Below are 20228 nucleotides of genomic sequence, written 5' to 3' on the forward strand. Positions count from 1 at the left end.
TGAGTCCGTTTCTGGATACGGATCCAAAACTGTTCACAATTCCGGATGCTCCCTTGGGGTTCTAAAAGGCATCTGTGCTGGATTTTTGGGTGAAAATAGGGCAGGATCTATTATTTCCTGAGCTATTTTCCAAATCTGATACCCTTCAGGAAAAATCCCCATGGCTCTGGAAATCTGGTATCTGGATTTTCTTTGCCTATACAGTTTAATTCAGGGGTAAGGAACCTTGGCTCCATATCATGTAATCTTTAGTTGGACCAGAAAGTAGGTTAGAACGGAATCTAAACCTGGGTCCACTTTGGTTCCCTGGTGGTCTTACTTGACCGCTGACTTACGCGAATTTGGTGTCCAGTTTTTCCTCTTGGCCATATCACGTAAATGCGTTCAGTTCATTACTATAGCTATAAATCATTTCTCATCTCTTGTCTTGTAGATGGAAAAACCTTCACGTAAGCTGTTCATCATGCATAATAAAGATGGCTGGATTGTGGGGATTAATATCTAGCTATTATTGTGCAGCCAGGCTGGAACATGTAGAGCTGGCATCTGAAGCGGAGCCTTGTACGTGATTAGCAGGATTTTGTATCTATACCTCCCTCCTAAATCTACCCGCAAACACCTCCTTGAGAGTTATACAACTGGATTAAAGTAGGGATTACTTGGAGCAAATTGTCGCTCATTTTAGCTTAATTAATTGCTTTGGCATTAGCAGACCATGGCATCACTTTGTGGTGGTGGGGGGGTTGGCATCGGTTCATTGAAATTCTGTTCATTGTTCTTGGAGACTGCGTTTCAGTGTACACCAGGATATTTTTGAAGACTAAGGAATTTATGACTATATATAACTTTTTAAAATAAATGAAAGCATGGAGGCATAAAGGTACTTTGTAGATGCTGGTAGACGCTAGAAAAGGCTCCTGGTGGAAGAAAACGGTAGACAATAGATCCGTGAAGCCATTATGATTCCTTACTATTTTATATAGAATGAATCTTTTGCCATTTGCTGATCTCCGGTTCTCTCGGGGGACGTTCTCAGAGCTTCTCCATTTTGTACTTTAAATCAAATTACATTTTGAGGGTGAAACAACAGTCACGCTCTGGTGCTGTAAGCGAGAGATAAGCAATAAATTATAGTGCTTTTATCATGAAAATCAGATTCTCTGTGAGCCCGTTCTGCAGGAAGGTCAGCAGAGTTTTTAAAAAATGGCATTTCTGTGTTTAATGTAATGCTGGAAAGGTTAGCTGCCAAGTGGACCTAGAGTCGTAATGATAATTCTGCTTTCCCACACACATATACATACATGTATATATCTAGATCTTTTTTTTTTTTTTTTTTTTGCAGTAAATCTTGGTTAAGAATAAAAATTGTAATCATTCTATAGCTGACAATGCACATAAAGCTATCTTTATTTTCTTGTGTTTTAGATAGGCTTGTGGGTCTGTGCCATTCAATGTAGGTAGGCAAGCAGTCCCTGTGTAAGCTGACTGGGTGTTGTAACCTCTCCTCTCTTCAGCTCTACCACATGCATAATACAAAGTTTCTGTCTGACCATAGTTCTTTATCATATTTTCTATACGTTTAACCCCCCCCCCCCCAAAAAAAAAAAGAATATTTGCCATACACTTATTGCTGGGAAGGTTGTGCATATACGGTCTTTGCTGACTGTGTATTACATTGACCTATAGAGCCACTTAATATGGTGGTTTTAGTGGTTCATTTCTTGGCTGGGCCCTTCCTGGAGGGATATATGGCTAGTCCTGTGTTTTGAGACTCTTAAATGAGGTTCCACTGGCTTTTTTTTGGCTGTGTATTGACAGCGATTGACTGGCCGTCCGTGGTATGACGGAGTGCGTTCAATGGTCTGATCACAATAGTACATGAGGCTGACTGCTGCATGTTTCGTCTTGCATCTTTGCTAAATTGGTAACTCCAGTTTTTTTGTAGGCTTGTGTCCAGGGATTATGTATGAATATCTCAGCAGAGAATTCCCTATATTTTAATGGCATGTGTTAACTGTGTTTAACTGCTGTTAAAGAACCTTGAGGGACCCTGGTTGTATAACACTTTGTGAGGTCTATAAAGTTTGCACTTTCGTGACTTGTGTATAGTAGTGCCCTTGTTGTATCCATACACATATGGTGGATGTTCACTGCTGAGGCAATGTGAAAGAGCTTTAGCTAAACTACTAAAAAGTCCCTCTTACAGCATTGAGTATCGATTGTAAATGGAATTTTCAGTTTGTGCCTAGGAATTTGTTCCCCTGATGCTCTTTTGTGCTGGCCCTACACCTTCTATAGGTGTCAAGATGATGTTTGTTTGGTTGACAGCTATCTTCCCTATCCACCCCATATACATGTAGGCTCATCATCTACTATGTGTGTTCTGAATTGGGGAGAGAGGATGTAAAGTTCTGCCAAACTCCACTTGAAGCAATTCCTCTCTCCAAATATAAAAGGAAGAAAATTTTTTTTCACATGTTAAAGGAAAATATACCTTAATTTTTATGGTTTAGACTTGCCAAACATTTTGGTTGAGGTCTGAGTGTTGAGACCACGACTGTTGGGGAGTGATGCTCAGCACATTCTTCTCCTGGCTCCGTCACATGAGGAGACGGACGTATAATGAGTCAATAGGGCACGTGTCTTCTCGCTTACACAGAGCAGAGAGCTCCTTTTCCCGCTCATTCTGATGAGTAGTAAGGGCTTATTCTGACGTCCGGTATATAACAGACTACAGACGGGGAAGCCATGTAATGTGGTGTTTTTCTCCGCCCGGCATGATGTATCATTATCATGGTGGCAGCGAGGAAACTGTTTGAATCTCTGTGACTCTGTTACTACAGCAGAGATTCAAACAGTTTCCCCACTCCCGGCATGATAGTGCAACACTCCATCATAGGACTTCCCTGTCCGTAGCCTCTGTAATATATGGGACGTGGGAATAAGCCACTACGTTTTCAATATTTAGACCCTGACTGATTAAAACTTTTTTTTGACCTGTCTGACACTACAGAGCCCAACAGCACCTATGGCCCCAGTAGTCTGCTAAGAGGAACATGCACACTGGAAGCCAACAATCCTCGGCTAATGGAACAGCATCTCTTGATGGTTTAAAATTTTGTTGTGCACCCAGTACAACATGACTATTCAGCCGCAAGCAATACTTGACAAAGGCCGTTTGTGGACGAAACGTTGTGTTGTACTGGGTGCACAATAAACTTTGAAAAGTGATGTTATTTTACTGATGTCTTTCTGGCATGTCAAAAGTTTTTATTGGTGACTGGTAGAATTTTTAAAACTCAAAATGCCTAATTGTTTGTCGGGGAGAGTCGGGAGACCTCTATAAGCTAGACAGCCAGGATGTCCTGCTGACTATATTGGATTGCAAGATTGTACAATCTACAAGTGGAGTAAATTGTTCAGGGTGCCCAGTTATTTCAGAAAGGAAGAGGAAAAGAGTAATAAGTGAGGTTTCCTATGTTTTAGGCTATGTGTAAAATGACCACCATTTTGAATGCCACTATTTTAGATCAAGGGTAAGTTTTTCCAATGGGAAGATGGTCACGTAGTATATCTAAGGCAGAAATCAATTGCTGCAATCTGATTTGCAATATCTCTTTTGGTTCAATGATTAAATACAGTTCCTTCAGCTCTATGTTCAGCACCATGGACAACACATTAAACACATGAAATCATTGTGCATGATGGGGAATAGAAGTTATATTGAATCTTGGCTCACAAAACTGTTTCAGTCATATTTTTCTTGGCTTATTTGTGTGCTTAGTAAAACAGTGGGCTTTCCTACTCCATTATCGTTAGATCTCTGTATATGACTAAAGAGCTGTCAATCATGGAGAAGACCGCCCATTAGAAGTTTCAAGGGTCTAGTGGGCAGTCTTGTTGACTTTATAGAAAGTCACTGGAAATATTACTCACAGATTAGGGCTGCCCATGGGACTCGTAGGCATAGAAAGACCTGCTCAGCAGCTTCTGTTCTATAAAATGATGCTTACAGATCAGATACCATGTTCAACGTGACGGGGGCTTTATAAAGCATTGGACTTTGAGCAGCACATTGTATGGCACACAGTTGTAAACAGGTCCATAAATTGTCTTGTGGGAGTTAAGCTGTTTTTTTTTTTTTTTTTTTTTTTTTATTTAAAATTAAAACTTGTCAGTTTGACAAGTCCCCAAGGAACTAAGCTTCTCTCCCTGTCTCCCGTTGTTGCAGATTCTTTGGAAAGTGTATAGAACAAGTCTCTTGCAGGAAAAGAAGCAGTCGGCTGAGTACTGCTTTGTGCTTGTTCTAGTAATCAGTGGTTTTAGTGTCACTGCCATTAGATTTTTTTTTTTTCTGAGTGTTCAGACCCCAACAATCCCCAAATGAGCTAGGAGAAGCATGTGAATAAGCACTTCGCTCCCAACCTCACTGCACAAGGCTACCTCTATTGGTAAGTTGAAGGAGATAGAAATGGCAAGGATGCTGCAGTCTCTCTGGTCCAGATGAGATCAGTACTACAGATTATGCTTTATAGTTAGGGGTCTTATTTCTCATATGGTACATGGGCCCAAAAGCTTCCACTTAATTGTGACCATCACATGGCATACTCTGGGTTATGGTCCTCCAACTTTCTAACAGATATTACCTGTTGCCCTACCTCAGCCTTTTATGATCAGATGACTTCTAAGTGATCTTGACAGAATAGAATGTCCCTATATTGAAGGTGCATGGTCATGTGAAAATAAATAAAAGGAATTATTTAAAATCATATGAATAGGTTTAACCTAAAAAAAATATTTAAACAAGTGTATTTTTGTTGATAAATTTGAGCCTATGAGCCAGGGCTTTGGAGTTTGATCAAGTTTTGGTTGGAGTCAGAGTAGAGGGAAAAAAGTACTGACTCTTTCAAAATTGTATCATTTTTATGTTTTAATACCATAATGACCATAGAAAACAGAAAACACTTTCACATACATTTAGTTTCCTCCATATATCTCAGTAATAAAGCACTGGCCTATTAGATAAGGGTGGTCGGGGAAAAGTTGGTGGTCATTATTTGGCAGTTTGTTTCTGAACTGGAAGAGTCCATATGGGGGGGGGGAAGGGGGGAGAGATCTGTGCTGCTCTCTTCCTGGCTGCTGGATGACTGTATTTGAGCAGTAGTGTAATATCAAGATATCCTGTGTAATATAGAGAAGGAGGGGATGCAATAAGTAATGTGGCAGTAACCTCTGTCCTCAATGGGGTTTTTTTCTCTCTAGGAAAAGATTGTTTTTCTTCAGTGTGCTGTGACTGCAGCAGGCTGTGTGTGTTTAAGAGGCTGAAATTAAAGGGGTATTTGGGGGACAGGGGGTGTAGGGATAGTAAAGAAGTCTTGTTTCAGTGAGTGAGGCAGGGGACAGCTGTAGTCACTGACTACAGTTGTATAAACACCATGATATCCTGACATCCCACCAGTGAGCTAATACACTGAAACCTTGGATTTTGAGAGTAATTTGTTCCAGGAATGTGCTTGTAATCCAAATCACTTGTAATATCATACCAAAGAAGGGGTTAATCAGTTAACCCTTCCTTCACACACAACTCCCCAGGTGGCCGCAAACCTGCTGGTGCTAGTACTAGAACAGCTATTGGTGAAGGGGTTAATTCAGGGGCCAGAAGAAGGCCGTGTATATGCAGATGGGCATCGGAGAAGAGCCGGAAGGCTACCTGTCAGAGTTGATCAGGTAGCAGTAGAGAGCTTTTTACCCAGTACAGTATCTGGATGGGAATACGGGGGAGTTAGTATTAAGAAATCTTGTTTAGACATACAATTTCTAAAAATTTTTAGCTTGTCTTGCAAAATGCCAAAACCAATTTTCTTGTAATCCAAGGTTTCTAAAAAGGTTTGTAACTGTATGGCAGTCACCCCAGCAATAAACGTCCTGTTAAGCTGGGAGGTGGTTTTGGATTAGTCCTGCTGGCTGCATGGATCCTACTCCTAACTACATGAAGGAATTACTCCGAATGTAACTTCATCATGTATTGAGCCATTTTGTCCTGTTTAGGGCAATTCCTGACCATTCATCTATTACCGAAACCTTACCGTTTACCAGTGGGATTAAATTGGGTTATAAAGGAGTAACACAGACCTGGTATTCTGTTAATGGACACAGAAAAGGATCCTTTAGATTTTTGTCTGTAAACTGTAAGAGGTAAATGAACTGCAGGGATTTGAAGGGAATTACCACAGTGGTAGTGATACTGTCAATGCTTTTACACTGGAGGCTAATAGATTTATAAACATATCTCTTTATAGATTAAGGTAATTAAAGGGTAGTTAAAAAACATCATATAATGCTTGGGCTGTAGAGAAAAAAAAAGCTATACTTGCCTTCCCCCAGTCCCCTGCAGCCCTCTGGTTCATCACTGCTTGTCTCCCCTGCCTCCTTCCAACACACAAGGTCAGAACAGGACCTGCCTGCTCAGCCATGTCCCATCTCAGTCAGTAGTTGGATGAGCGAGCAGGTCCTACTCCTAGTTCTCATCTTGAAAGTGCTGCCCTAAGGCTTTGGGAAACCAAGAAAACAAAGAGTAGATGAGTGTAGCTTTTATTTTTTGCTTTACAGCCCCAGAATTATAAAAATTTTGGTAATACCAGAATATCCTTTTAATCATAGCATGCACTGTATGCAAATTACTGCTGCAGAGTCTGAGCCACTCTGCCAAAGAGTCACATGAGTTGGTCCCTAACCATGCCTCTTCTGGCTTTACTTATATCTGCTAGGTTATGATATTCCGACTTACCGCGCCACTGCTGATCAGCTGTATTAGGAGACTGTGGAACCTGTCTGAGCATAGCACCCACTTCAGTGTTTACCAGGGCCCATACTGGAATCCCTGTATTAGAAGCAGCAATCAAAGGTGCTGCAGCGTTGTCTCATTCACTTGAATGAGGCAGTGCTGCAGTTTTTTCCACCACCGTAACTTAATGGTCCTTTTACACGGAACGATTTGTCGTTCGAATTTGCACGATAAAGATTGAATTCGAACGATCGTACGTGTAAATGCAGCGAACGATCAAGCGACGAGCGTGAAATCGTACGTTTTGATCTTTCAACGTGTTCTCAAATCGTCGTTGATCGTTCGCAAAAAATTCGCAGATCGTTCCGTGTAAACAGTCTTTCAACGATTTCACCTATGTGTGAGAGAGGCTTAAACGATCGCATAACGATTTTTCCGTACGATGTATCGTTCCGTCTAAACGCTGATCGTTATAAAAAAAAAATTGTCTATTCATAACACCTTTCGATATTAGAAAATGTGAGAGTGCATATTCCCAGTTAATGTTTTCTAAAACATTCCTTTTGAAGGGAATGTGTCATCAGAAAATTTCTACGTATTTAGAATTTTTGATGGCAAGACTAAAACTAAGCAGTGATGCCCTGTCCTATACAGACTGTACAGCATGACGGTGAAGGGTGATCCCAGTAGATGACACAATAGAAAAAGCTCGTAGCTCAGCCTCCCCCTTCCTTTACAATGATCTTTGCAAAGAGTATAGACAGAAGCATTTCCCATTCATGTCAGTGGGACAGCGCCTGTGGTTGCCCATGTCCATAGGGCTTACGTAAACCAGATCTCTAAATTCTGTTAAAACAGCTTGGGCAAGATGACTGCCCCCATAATGTTAAATGGAATTACATTTAAAGAATTACAATAAGAGACGCATTAGGAATAAAAACGTGTTTTAGTATCTGATTGTAATCAATAATATCAAAAAATATAGCATATAGCAGTATCTCTGGCACAGCAGTTTATCTTCAATTGCCTGAAACTACTTTCATTCCGCTTATTGAGATGACAGGTTGTGCAGGATCTGGTAGCTGCCAGATACTTGGTCGGTTTGCCTATTTTCTGGGTAATTCTGGATCATTGACATGACAATATTGCATGTGCCGGCTGAGGTCTGGGTGCAGCCTATAGATGGGCGTTATATGCATTGATACATGTTTTAGCTGATGTATACTGTGTATATGACATTAGCATATGTGAGCATCCCTTTGTTTTTCATCTGATCTGCTAGAATGCTTTTCCTTGGAGATGTCTCCCAGAGGGGGCAGGCAGCATGCCTGGGCTGTGTACTGAGGAGGAGCAGCACATCTTTTCCGTTCTGTAATCTACCAACACTGTTACTATGGCAACAAATACTGCTGGGGTAGGGGACGGAGCTGTTGCTATGGTGTCATGAGAGCAGAAATTCTGCCGGAAAAGATTTAATAATTAACCTGGTCTCAAGTAAACAAGAAATGCGTATTCCGAGGTGTTTAAGGTCTCGCCGGTGACCACATATATAATCTAATAGTTCTAATGGCTGTCTGTGCTCACACTCTGGTGAAGGGGGATTGAGGCCTAGCATTGTGATCGTAGCTGTTGCCCACGTATGGAATCACAAGACAGATGCCACGTTGAGCCAATGCTTGCGGTGAACCCACAATGGGGACCTGGACCCAGCATGGCCTATAATGCAGTGAGACAGGAGCCTTCAGAAAGAAGTGGTCTTATCAGGCCTCATCCTCCCCCCGCTCCTTTGTGGCTTCAAATCGGATTATGACACTTCTTGAAAGCTTGGCAGCTGAACAGAAATCTCCTTATCTTACCCCTTCCTCCTTGTAAGGAAGCAAGCGTGATCCCTCACCCAGAGGAGGCTGGTTACAGACAAAATTAACTATTCTACACCCCTTGAGTTTTATAAATGTGGTAGAACAGTAGTAGTTTGTGGCTTTAGACTGATCTGTTCCTCACCTTTGTGACGGTCTGGGCTTAGCATTTCAGCAGTCTGTGCCCTACTCAATAAATGGCCTGGATGGGGACACTGCTTCCCTATGCGTGTAATTTCAGTATACTGTAGTTTACGGCAGCTCTAAGTGTCGCCACTATTAGCGGTCAACTTTTTCTGAACACAAGCGCTTTGCATTTAACTACTGGCATCTTGAGATGTCTGATGCCCCCCTAGGGCTGCCAGGAAAACATGGATACAGCATTTGTTTTCCAGGACTCCCTAGGGCGGCATCCAACTTCTCCAGATGCCCGAGCCTTTGGGTTCAGAGAACGTTGCCAAGCAAGAAACGTTTGGAAAGTCTGCTTAATGCTACTTGCCACATTGCAGCCTCAGATGTGCTGAGATATGAGAGAGGTATACACTAGTGAATACAGAAACTGTCAGGGTGGGTGGGTATCTGTAGCAGCTTTTAGATGGCTGTCATGGGGGCCAGGGCCTTAAGTCTATGCGGCCGGAAGTGTTGCTGCTCATTCTCCTGATCGGCAGGGGAGAGACTTCCCCTGATCAAAAATGTTGTCCCTGTGTACCCTAATCATAGCCAGTCCTTTAGGCCATATTACACTGCACAATGTGAGGAGGAAGTGAGTGCCGACCTGTCAAGTCATCGCTCACTTCCTCCTCATTCACTTGCTGCCTGTGCTATTACATGCACACAGTGAGTAGGAGGACCTCTGGGATCTGTGGAAGGGGCTGCCTAGACAATTCTTAGATTGTCTGGGTGACACATTGAAGAGAACGTCTGTCTGCTGCTGCCGCCCCTATTACGCTGGGCGATGGGCAGCAGACTGTCGTAGGTGTTGTAACTGTTTTTATTCCACATGTTGCAAGACAACACTCAGCCGACATCGTGCATGTTGGCTGGGTGTGGCCTTTTAATACACACGAAACGATTATCAGCTGGAATGGCTGGTAATCGGCCAAGTACGGCTAGTAATCGTTTTGGTGTTATAGGGCATCTAGCCATGCCCTTTAATTGTGCAATAATGGAGCGCAGAGCAGTGTATGATTCCCTTGTAGCCTTCTACCTAGAGTCAGGTGGGAATTTCCCTGAAATAGTGCACACATCAGACGTGTGTAGTTTCTAATAACACTCCACCAGGCCTTTGGGATTTGGGACACCGTATGGAAAGTATTTGCAATATATTATTCATCGTTGCTTTTCCCTCAAGCTTCTGATAAATTTTGTCCTAGTGATATCGGATATATCATGGGGTATAAGTTGCCCAACAGAAGGTGGAATGGCCTGGTCCACTCTTGAGCTTTCTGCTGATGGATACAGGTTTTCGGCATCCTGTCCACTTCACTATCATTGTGTTAAAGGAGAATTAAAAATCCTTTGGGGGGGGGGGGGAAGTTGAGTACAAGTACTAATTTACCTCTCCTTGTGCCTGTGGTGAGTGCCACAGGACCCCAGCCAGAAGGCATTTTCCCCAGGGTTGCGATGACGTTAAACACTGTGGGGGTGTGTCCCGGCTAATGGACTGGCCGCTTAGCCAATCCGTGACTGTAGTGGTCTCGCCTCAGTCACTGACTGGCTGAGCGGCCAGTCCATCAGCCGGATCGTGGCGTGTCAGCTTGGGTCCCGCCACTCATCGCGGGCACCGGGAGAGGTAAGTTAGTACTTTTAACCAATTTCCTCCCTGCCGGCTGCTAGATTTTTATTATCCGCCGTACTTCTCCTTTTAAACTTTCTGGATGTTTTGTTTAGTTGCCATGTATGCTTTTTATGCTGCCCCCAGCTCCATCCCATTGATTTCTTTGATCCAAGACGGCCGAATTGTCCATGTACCTAAAGGGGCTACAATAATTATTTGACGTAACCGTTATAAGGGTATTCTATAGGACATTCTGTTGCGTGTTTGCCTCCTGAGTTGAGATGAGTGGGTTTCTGTGAACCTGAACAATAGACATTTGAATCCCGCTGCCCGGAAAAGGTGAATGCAGCTCATTTTCCTGCGGTGGCTGAGAAAGTTGTAATTTTTTTAAAGACAAATGTCAGGATATTGGTTGTGGACCCCAAGGTAAATCGCAGCAAAATCTCAATACTTCCGGATTTTATTGCAGACTTATATTTCCCTTTGTGAAAAATGTAACTAATCTATGAACAAATGACATCAGATTTGGCATAGTGTTGATATGTTCTGCTCAACAAGTCAAATGCTACCCCGAAAATTTCTGCTGCATGTGGATGAGATCTTATAAGATTATTTCCACTTGCTTTTTTTATTCTATTCCACAGTGAGACCTGCACTGTGGAGCCTGTTGGCAGCAGACTAAGTAACTTGTAACAGTGTGGGATGTTGAAGCAGGCGCTTGGTAGAGGAGTATATGGCGTGTGTGTGGATACTGTCCCTCAGCGCTCTCTCTTCTTTCATCATGTTGATAAGCATACTTGGGGATTACGGTCTTGTATTTCTAGCTTCCTGCCTTATTTCCGCATGTACTGAATGATGGCCGTAATGTTATCCTTCTGTGGAAAACTAGGTATAGATGTAAAGATGAGGCAGGTATAGTAGGGGTGAGCTACCTGCGTTTTTAGGAATAAGAGCTGACAGACTATTGTGGAATCCTGGCAACGCATAATCCACTTCTATTTCGGGATGCCATTTAATGAGGCAGTAAAGCTGCTTACCCGTAGTGTGTGGTTTTAGTCAATCAGCATTACACATAACACAGCGGGCGCATGGACATCGGGTAACCACGGTTATTACGAAAGTGCCCTGTACTCTGGGGGAAAGCTCTAATTACCTTCATTTAGAGATTTCAGTTAAAGCCGACGTCATTACATTCTGCAGACTTGGTTTCTGCTTACCCTATGTGTTCTTTCACCTTCTTCTGTCCATTTGGAAAAATGCTTTTATGTCCGATGTGTTTGTTGTGTTGCAGCTGTTGAGACAACGTCCTCCTGTGATCTCTAAAACAATAGGGGTCCCGTTTCCTGCTCTTATTGTAAAGTGTCTGAGCCAACTTTTTCTGAGTTACAGAAGAGGGCGCCCCCTACTGATCATATTCCAGTCTCACTTGTGTCATAAGAGTGCAATACATGAGGTGTCCTGAAGCACCCACAGGGCTTATCTCTCTCCTTACTCTACCTCTGATTTCATAAGGTGGCATACAGAGAGCAAAGTCCTGTAGGAAGTAAAGTTGTGGCATGCACCACCAGATGCCCTCCTGCAGAAGTAGTATGTCTGATATACAGCAGCCCACAGAGGACCATACATAGGAGAATGCACGATGGTTCACAAACTGCATGATTCTTCATAGGAGCAGAAAACCAAAAACGATGGAGGGTCAGATTAGCCACAACAGACACCAACTGCGCTCAATTGCCTCCTTTGACTTATGGGGTCTGTCAGGTTCATTTCTGGTGTATTTTGTTTTGATGGGAAGAATAATGCAGCGTACTGCATAAGTCTCAGTCAGAATATGACAGACTCTTTAATAAAGGCTCCAAAACAAATATGAACGGAGCAAAAATGACCTCTAAACTAAAATGACAACAGTCTGCTGGTTGATTCTCAGGTAGATGAGCATTAGGGCTACTATTTATTTGCATTCTTAGGTGTGCAAGGTTTTACACATAAAAGGAAGTTTATAAATAAATGAAATTTACAAGTAAGGTCACGTTCACACTAGTTGCAGCATTTGCAGGATCCAGTCATATGTGGGATACTACCTGCACATGACAGACCACTGGGTTATTTATATATCCCCAACATATTCCACTGTACTGTACAGACATTGTCACCATTCACTTCAGATCATGTTCCCAATGGGGTTCTGTCTAATTTCCCCATCTTGAACACACACTGGGACCAGTTAACCTTTTGGTACGGTTATCCAGCGAAAATCATTTTCTTACAAATCAACCGGTGTCAGAAAGTTATATAAATTTGCAATTGACTTCTTTTTAAAAATCTCAAAGTCTTCACATACTTATCAGCTGCTGTATGTCCTGCAGGAGATTTTTTCTTTTCAATCTGACATTACTCTCTGCTGACATCTCTGGCCGAGACAGGAACTATCCATAGCAGTAGCAAATCCCCACAGAAAACCTCTTCTGCTCTGGACAGTTCCTGTGTCGGACAGAGGTGGCAGCAGAGAGCACTGTGTCGGGCTGAAAAGAAACCACCACTTCCTGCAGGGCATACAGCAGCTTATAAGTATGGAAAGACTTGAGATTTTTAAATAGAGGCAAATTACAAATCTATACAACTTTCTGAAACCAGTTGATTTAAAAGAAAAATATTTTCAATGGACAACTCCTTTAATCCCTTCAACCCTCTGGACTAAATATCCTTCCCCAATAAAACCACTACCACCTGTTGGGGAAAAAACGGTCGTGTTTGCCAAATTTATTAACACAAAATAAACCATTCTTATAAAGCATCTCATAATAGTTACATAATACATATAAAACATGACAATAACAAATAGCATCACACATTCTGAATACAGCTGTACAGACTTCAGTCCTGCCCCTGAGGTAGAAGGTCCACTTAGAGACCCCACTTGCAGTAGAGAGCACACTCTTTTGCCCTCAGCCACCCTTACGAACCCTTAAGCTCTGATTTCTTTATCCAAATCCCTGTGAGCATATTACCTGACAGGGCCCCATAAAGTTAAAACAGTTGCACGTGTCTCCCATGCACCTCTTTCCAATTCCAGGAAACTTGCATGCTGCATTGCAACCCGGCCTCTATGACTCTCAATAAACTTAGAAATTCATGTGGTGGTAAATACTTTTGATCAGAGTATTTTAGTAGTGATACCTTTTATTGGCCAACCAAAAGAATTGTTAGAATTATGAGCTCTCTGGATTCGAATGATGCCTTCTTCAGACAAGTTACAAATTGATGTCTGTAATGACAGAGCTGCGTCGATTCATGCCAGGCGAGGAAACAGTCCATTAAAGGCATTCACCGTCCGTAAGTCGGGGGGGGGGGGGTCCAGGTGGGTGGGTGGTGGGTAGTGGGTAGATAAATCACATAGATAAGCCGATACAATAGAAAGGATTTGTTGTAAATTAAAGGTCCAAGATTCTTGGTCAGTTTGGTTTTCTCTTTGGACTTTGTCCATGTAGTGGGTCATAAATCTAGGTGCCAGGTTTAGTCCATGTGTTGTAAACTTGCCTGACAAGCTTTTTTTGGCCAATAAAGCTATCGCTCCGAAAATACTTTGATTAAAAGTATTTACTGTGGCTTTTTCTTACTAACACAGTACTATACTATTTTTGAGCTTAGAAATTAAAACATGATTTTTTTTATATTGCAAAAAGCCATTAGCTAAAGAATTTTCCGTCATCTCCCCCAATATTGCCTGGTGCTCCTGCGCATGAAGTGGAAATATTCCTTTGTCTAGAATCAGTGTAGTGGTTATATGTATTTCTAAAGTGCCCCTGGACACAATTTTTTTAAAAAATTTGTTTGTTATACTATAAAGTTCCTTACTGCACTTAGTATTACTGTGAAAACGAACCTAGTACTTGTATGACCATTCCTCTTCCCTTTGTAGCCAGTCGTTCAGCATCACACATCTCTCTCCTGCTATGCTACACTGAAGACATCCAGGATCCTTAGTACTTATAATTAGGATAGGACGACTTTAACAAACATACATTATCTTCTATGACTGGATGAATAGTTGCATACTTATTTCTTGCAGTTCTTTGCATTTTACGATCAATTGTAATTGTGTTCTTTATAGTCCGCAGGAAACCTGAATACATTTTCCTTCTATTTCCAGATTATTTATGCACTCCAGAAGAGAACATTTACAAGATAGACTTTACTCGATTTAAAATCCGCGATATGGAGTCTGGAACCGTCCTCTTTGAGATCACAAAGCCACCAGCGTCTGGTGAGTGATATAAATAGAAGACACAGGAGGGTTTTGTTCTACTTGATAGAAAGAAGTGAATTGGAGTGACGGCTATACGAAACACCCTAGGAAAGTTCAAATATAGTTCTATATTGCATTGTAAATGATACGCCATTTCTTTTATATGGAAAGCATAACTTGGCAGAAGAAACCTATAAAGTTGTTTAAAGGCCATTACATATAGTGAAAACAGATTCAGTGGTACATGTTAAAAATAAAAAAACCTGTTCTTTTCACAATGTTATAATATTTTCCCATACTATAAAAATATCAAATCTTCCAATACACTCCCCATTGACATGACTGTCCTTAGTCACCCCCGAAGCTGCAGTGCTTTGCTCTTGGTGCAGTTGCCAGGATGTTATGTCACTCTGGATGAACTATCATAGTGAGCCAGTTGGCAGCAACAATCACTTGATGGCACCATGGAGGAGCTTCAGTCAATTTGCCAAATTGAGTTGTCTACAGACAATTCCTTTTCAGGGATCTCTTGCACCTTTCATCCTGAGCATTATAGTTCAGAAAGGACAGAACAAGTGTTATGCTTTTTCCTCTGTTCCTCTTTGTCTAATCAGTTAATGGTTGTAGCCGGATGCATATGTATAGCTAGATATAGTCATACGCAGTCAGACTATATATTAAAATGTATTTTTTAAACTTGTTTTAATTGGGTACTCTGGCAAAAAGTTATTTTTCTTTCAAATCAAGTGGTGTCAGAAGGTTATATAGATATGTAATCTACCTCTGTTTAAACATTGCAAGCTTTCTAGTACTTGCAGTCCGCTGTATGTCCTGCAGGAAGTGTTGTTTTCTTTCCAATCTGACACAGTGCTCTCTGCTGCCACCTCTGTCCATGTCAGGAACTGTGCAGAGCAGCAGCAAATCCCCATAGAAAACCTCTCCTGCTCTGCACAGGGGTGGCAGCAGAGAGCACTGTGTCAGGCTGGAAAGAATACTTCACTTCCTGCATGACATACAGCTCATGGTAAGTACTGGAAGGCTTGAAATTAGTAGAGGTAGATTATAAACCTGTATATCTTTCTTACACCAGTTGATTTGAAATAAAAAAACAAAACACCTCTTTACGCTATGGTCATATTTCATAACAATGGCCATTGTCCAAATAACATCCGTTGTTTGCACAACAAGGGCTGTTATGAAATACGGCTGTTGTTTTTATGTAGTGGGAACATAGTCTTAATGTGCGTGTGTGTTCCCCACAAATTCTCATCCCCCCCCCCCTTCCCATCCCTGTCCCCTTCCCTGTAGTATATACCACCTAAACAACTTGATAAATTCCGGCACCAGAAGCCTAATTGCACTTCAGCGACGACAGTCTGCTCCCTCTCTCTGCAAAGTCTAAGGGTTTATGGAAAAATAAGGCAATGTTAGAAACAATTTTTTGTGTTCAAATAGACATTAAGATGGCGGACACTAGCTTAAACAGGTAAGCAAAAGACATATACAAGAACCTCTACATTATTTGATAATGATATTCTATGCTGCACTGACATAAGAAAAAAAAAAAAAAGTCATTGAGTACTTCCTAAATAGAGCTAATTCAACATTATGTAATCCCCCCCCCCTTTATTCAATTGCTTTTCTATTGTATGTTTTAGAGCGGGAACATGGTGATAAAAAAGACGTGGATCCGAATGCAGGTAGATTTGTAAGATATCAGTTCACTCCTGCTTTCCTGCGATTGCGTCAGGTTGGGGCCACGTAAGTAAACTTTTACATGCTTTCTAGTGTAGCAAAGCTAGAAAAGACCACTGAGTTAGAGAAGTTGTAAGCTATCTAAATGACCTGTACCATAACAGTCCTAACCAAAAAGACTGCTGGACTTGATTCAAAGAATTTAAAGTGATTTATAATAAGTGCCCAGTATTAAAAGTTAAATGATAAATGATCATCCTCCACAGGTCTCCTGACTGTAATAGTAGCTAGGACGGTGCCCTTAGAGCCTATGTTCTGCCTGCGTTGTCCCATATGAAAAGTGGTGTGGGCACCTGCTGTCCTCTTGTACTGTGCAGGGTTATAGATTTCTACATGGCTCCCTTATTAACTAGGCTGATATGACTAGTCATGGGTAGACTCTGAGCATGTGTAGGGGTCGAAGTAACAGTACTTGAGGGGGCACTGCCCTAAGGCTCTGTTTCGTCTTATATATGTATTATATTGCTGATGCACACTACCAGATTGAGCATTTGCATGCAGTTGATGCATGGGGGGGGGGGGGGGGGGGGGGGAAATCACCCTTCAACTCTCCCTTCAACTCTCCCCCTGTAACACTCCCCCTGTAATACAGTCATAATTGACAGTAAGGGGCAGTCATGTGGTTGTGTTATCTCACACTCTTTGCGATCAGCAGTTATCGATCACCCTGGGTGGCCAGCCATACACTTGCATGACTCACGGACTGTCAGACATAGAAGTTTTCTAATATCTGCATTTATTAGTATTCAGGAATGGCGGTATAGGACTGCAGAAGTTCCTTGCCTCTAATGAAAACAGACAGGTTCCATCTAGACTTGATATGAAAAGAAAAAGACCTGTCGCAGAAGTCTGAAAATCTAGAACTCCAAACTGGAGAGACACCTGGAAATAACACACACAAAAAAATAAATAAATAAGCTTTTGTTTTGTTTCAACAATGTTTTTAAAACTCACACAAGAAATAAAATGTTGCTAGAACACTCAAAACTAAATCCAAATGTCAAAATGAACTTGCACACAAAATATTTAAAAATATTCACTGGGTTTTAACAATCTATTGTTTAAGAGGTGTGCATTATAGTTTTTATATACGTTGTCACACAGAGGTTCTCTCAAGGGTTATACCTGAGATCTTTATGGATGAAGAATGAAATGGTAACCTTTATGGAGCCAACATCGGGCATAAACAGACTTTTGTTTCCAAGTCAGTGAGAAAATACTAAAAAACAATTTCACAAGCTCCGTTTTGTGGTTTGTGGTCCAGTTGTCAGACTGAATCTTTCCATAAATGGCTATAGTAAGATGCAGGTCTGTGCTATGTTAGGTATTACACATAGTACAGTACAGCATGTAAAGGGACTTTCTATGTGGTGCACAGACTCTTCTCATGTTAAGTAGTTAAAATGAGACTGCTTTCTGGAAGGTGTAGTCCAGTTTCTGCCAGCAAGTCCTATTATGTTATACATTACTAATTCCCATAGCAAGTAACACCAGGAAATATCAGATGTTATAGGGTGTGTTTTTTTTCCCCCCATTTCTTTACTAAATTACCTTTCTTCCCTAGGGTTGAATTCACAGTCGGTGATAAGCCCATAAATAACTTCCGGATGATTGAGAGGCATTACTTTCGTGACCAGCTTTTGAAAAGTTTTGACTTTGAGTTTGGGTTTTGCATTCCCAGCAGTAAAAACACATGTGAACACATCTATGAGTTCCCACAACTTTCAGAAGAACTTAGTGAGTATTGCTTTAGTTTTATATAATCTTTGAGTTATTTTGGGTAGTTTAGTTCTATAAAAAAAGAGAAATAAACTCTGTTTTATAACGGTGCCATTTCATGCTTTAGGCAATGTTCACACAACGTATGTTTAGCCATTTGCAACAACGGCCGTGATTCGTTGTATTAGAATGAATAAAATCCCGGCCAGAGAGTATACACATAGTATACGCTCCGGCAGGGATTCCATCCAGCCGCACGATAAACTGACGTGATTTTTCTGCTGCCTCTAATCATTGAATAGCGGCTGCACAGAACGGGTTGGTTCACACAATCGCTCTATTGTGTGCAGCAGTGAATTTGGATGCGAGAGCACACGGGTGCGCCCTCATCAGAATTTACCAGGAATGAAGATCTGGCCAGTACTGGGTGATCTTCAGTAACACCGGCCGGGTCACAGAATGGCTGGTTTTATATGCCATGTGAACATGGCCTTTAACCATTCAACTACCATAAAACGTAGACCTACCACTGTATTCAGGCAAAATAAAGCACAGAATGATTCCTTTAGCATAAACGAGTCATTGATTGGGTAATTGCTGCTAGGTGTGTGTGTGTGTGTGTGTGTGTATATAGAGATGGAGATAATTTTCACATTTATGTCAGAGGCTCCTCTGTAGCAGATTGCGTTTAACCACACTGACCAAAAAAGTTGCACACACTATTTTTGTATAATATAATATGGTCCAGTTAAAATAGTCAGGTACAGTCTGCACTAATCTATATGGCCAGAATTAGTATTTTGTGTGTTGTCTTATGACTCCTTGTTAAAGATGCAAATAAAGCTTCTTCATTGGAAATCTATGGATCTCCAGTGTCATTTAGAAGGATAAAGCTTGGCTTTGACAACTACAGGGGCCTGAGTGATTCATAGCCACTATGTGGTCTGTTTCCTTTGTGTAGTAATTTGCTCTCTTGCAGCGATGGAGCCTTGCAATATCATAGGCTTCTTTTGTTTCCAAAGTAACCATGTCTCCTGACAGGTAAATGTGACTTCTTACACCCTCAGAAAAGAGGTCTGTGGCATATGAAGAAATAACAGACTGTATTACTTTGGAAGCATCAAATATAAAGTGACATTTTCTCCTGTGTTGGCTAAAACATTCTCACTTATTACTTAAAGACTCTGAAAGGATAGTTGGATATTGCTTTATATGCCTTTTTATTTGGTAATCATCCGTAAATGGGAATGTGTTTGTATAAATCGGCGTACTAACAGATGCCGAGCTGGTTTCTCTTTGTCTTATTGTTGTCTTTCTTGTATTTTGCAGTTCGTGAAATGATCATCCATCCTTATGAGACACAATCAGACAGTTTCTACTTTGTGGACAACAAGCTAGTGATGCACAACAAGGCAGATTATTCATATAGCGGAGGCCCTTGATCCTGCTTTAACAATATAGCTCCAGAAATCGAAGCATTGAGAACAGTCCCCTCCCCCTTTAGCAGTTATGTAAGGGATCGTACACAATATCTTGTAGGAAACCAACGCAAGCAACGAGATTGTTTGCCAGTAGAAGTTATACAACTGAGCCTTTATCTGTCCCTTCACTTCCCCAAGCCTTCTAGCACATAAAAATAGTGCAAAAACTTTCATAACTCTCCACCTTTGGTATGGACGCCTTCATCATGATGTGAATGCAGTCAACAAGAACGTGGTGACTGGCTACCCAATTGATGGCAGTAGTTTAATACACATCTGTGTCATGTTCTACGTAACGGGTGTTCCCCTGGAACGAGGACTAATATAAAACACGTCCACGTTTGTCGCAGGACTGATCTTTGTCATCTCCCTTGGGCCATGTTGTCTTGGGACCGACCACTCCCATGGGACACTGAGTTTTCCTCTATGTATTTATTGAAGAATGAAAACACACAAGAAATAATGATGTCGATGTGTCAGCTTGGACCAGACCGTTAAGGAAATCCAAGCCAAAGATTGAATCTGTTCTTCCTCCTAGGCTTGTACTTGTTAATGTTCCTTCAACGTAAACGTACAATTAAATATTGCAGATTTTCCACTAGCAATTTTT

The 20228-nt window shown here is 41.5% G+C and overlaps 1 protein-coding gene across 3 annotated transcripts in view; it reads left to right on the forward strand.

Annotated features, from left to right (window-relative positions):
• Positions 1–20219, forward strand: part of UNC119 (unc-119 lipid binding chaperone) — a 30115-nt gene extending 9896 nt beyond the window's left edge. For 2 of the 3 annotated variants that reach the window (XM_069944521.1, XM_069944524.1), the window contains exons 2-5: positions 14568–14681; positions 16322–16424; positions 17983–18155; positions 19467–20219. In XM_069944521.1, coding sequence (XP_069800622.1) covers positions 14568–14681; positions 16322–16424; positions 17983–18155; positions 19467–19579 — 503 coding nt within the window. In that variant the 3' untranslated portion in view covers positions 19580–20219. Of the gene's footprint in view, positions 1–433; positions 562–14567; positions 14682–16321; positions 16425–17982; positions 18156–19466 lie in introns of all 3 variants that reach the window. The other variant, XM_069944522.1, reaches the window with a different exon arrangement.
• The last annotated feature ends 9 nt before the right edge of the window (positions 20220–20228 follow it).

Source organism: Dendropsophus ebraccatus, chromosome 11 (genome assembly GCF_027789765.1).
Source record: "Dendropsophus ebraccatus isolate aDenEbr1 chromosome 11, aDenEbr1.pat, whole genome shotgun sequence".
In the NCBI taxonomy this organism is placed as follows: Eukaryota; Metazoa; Chordata; class Amphibia; order Anura; family Hylidae; genus Dendropsophus; species Dendropsophus ebraccatus.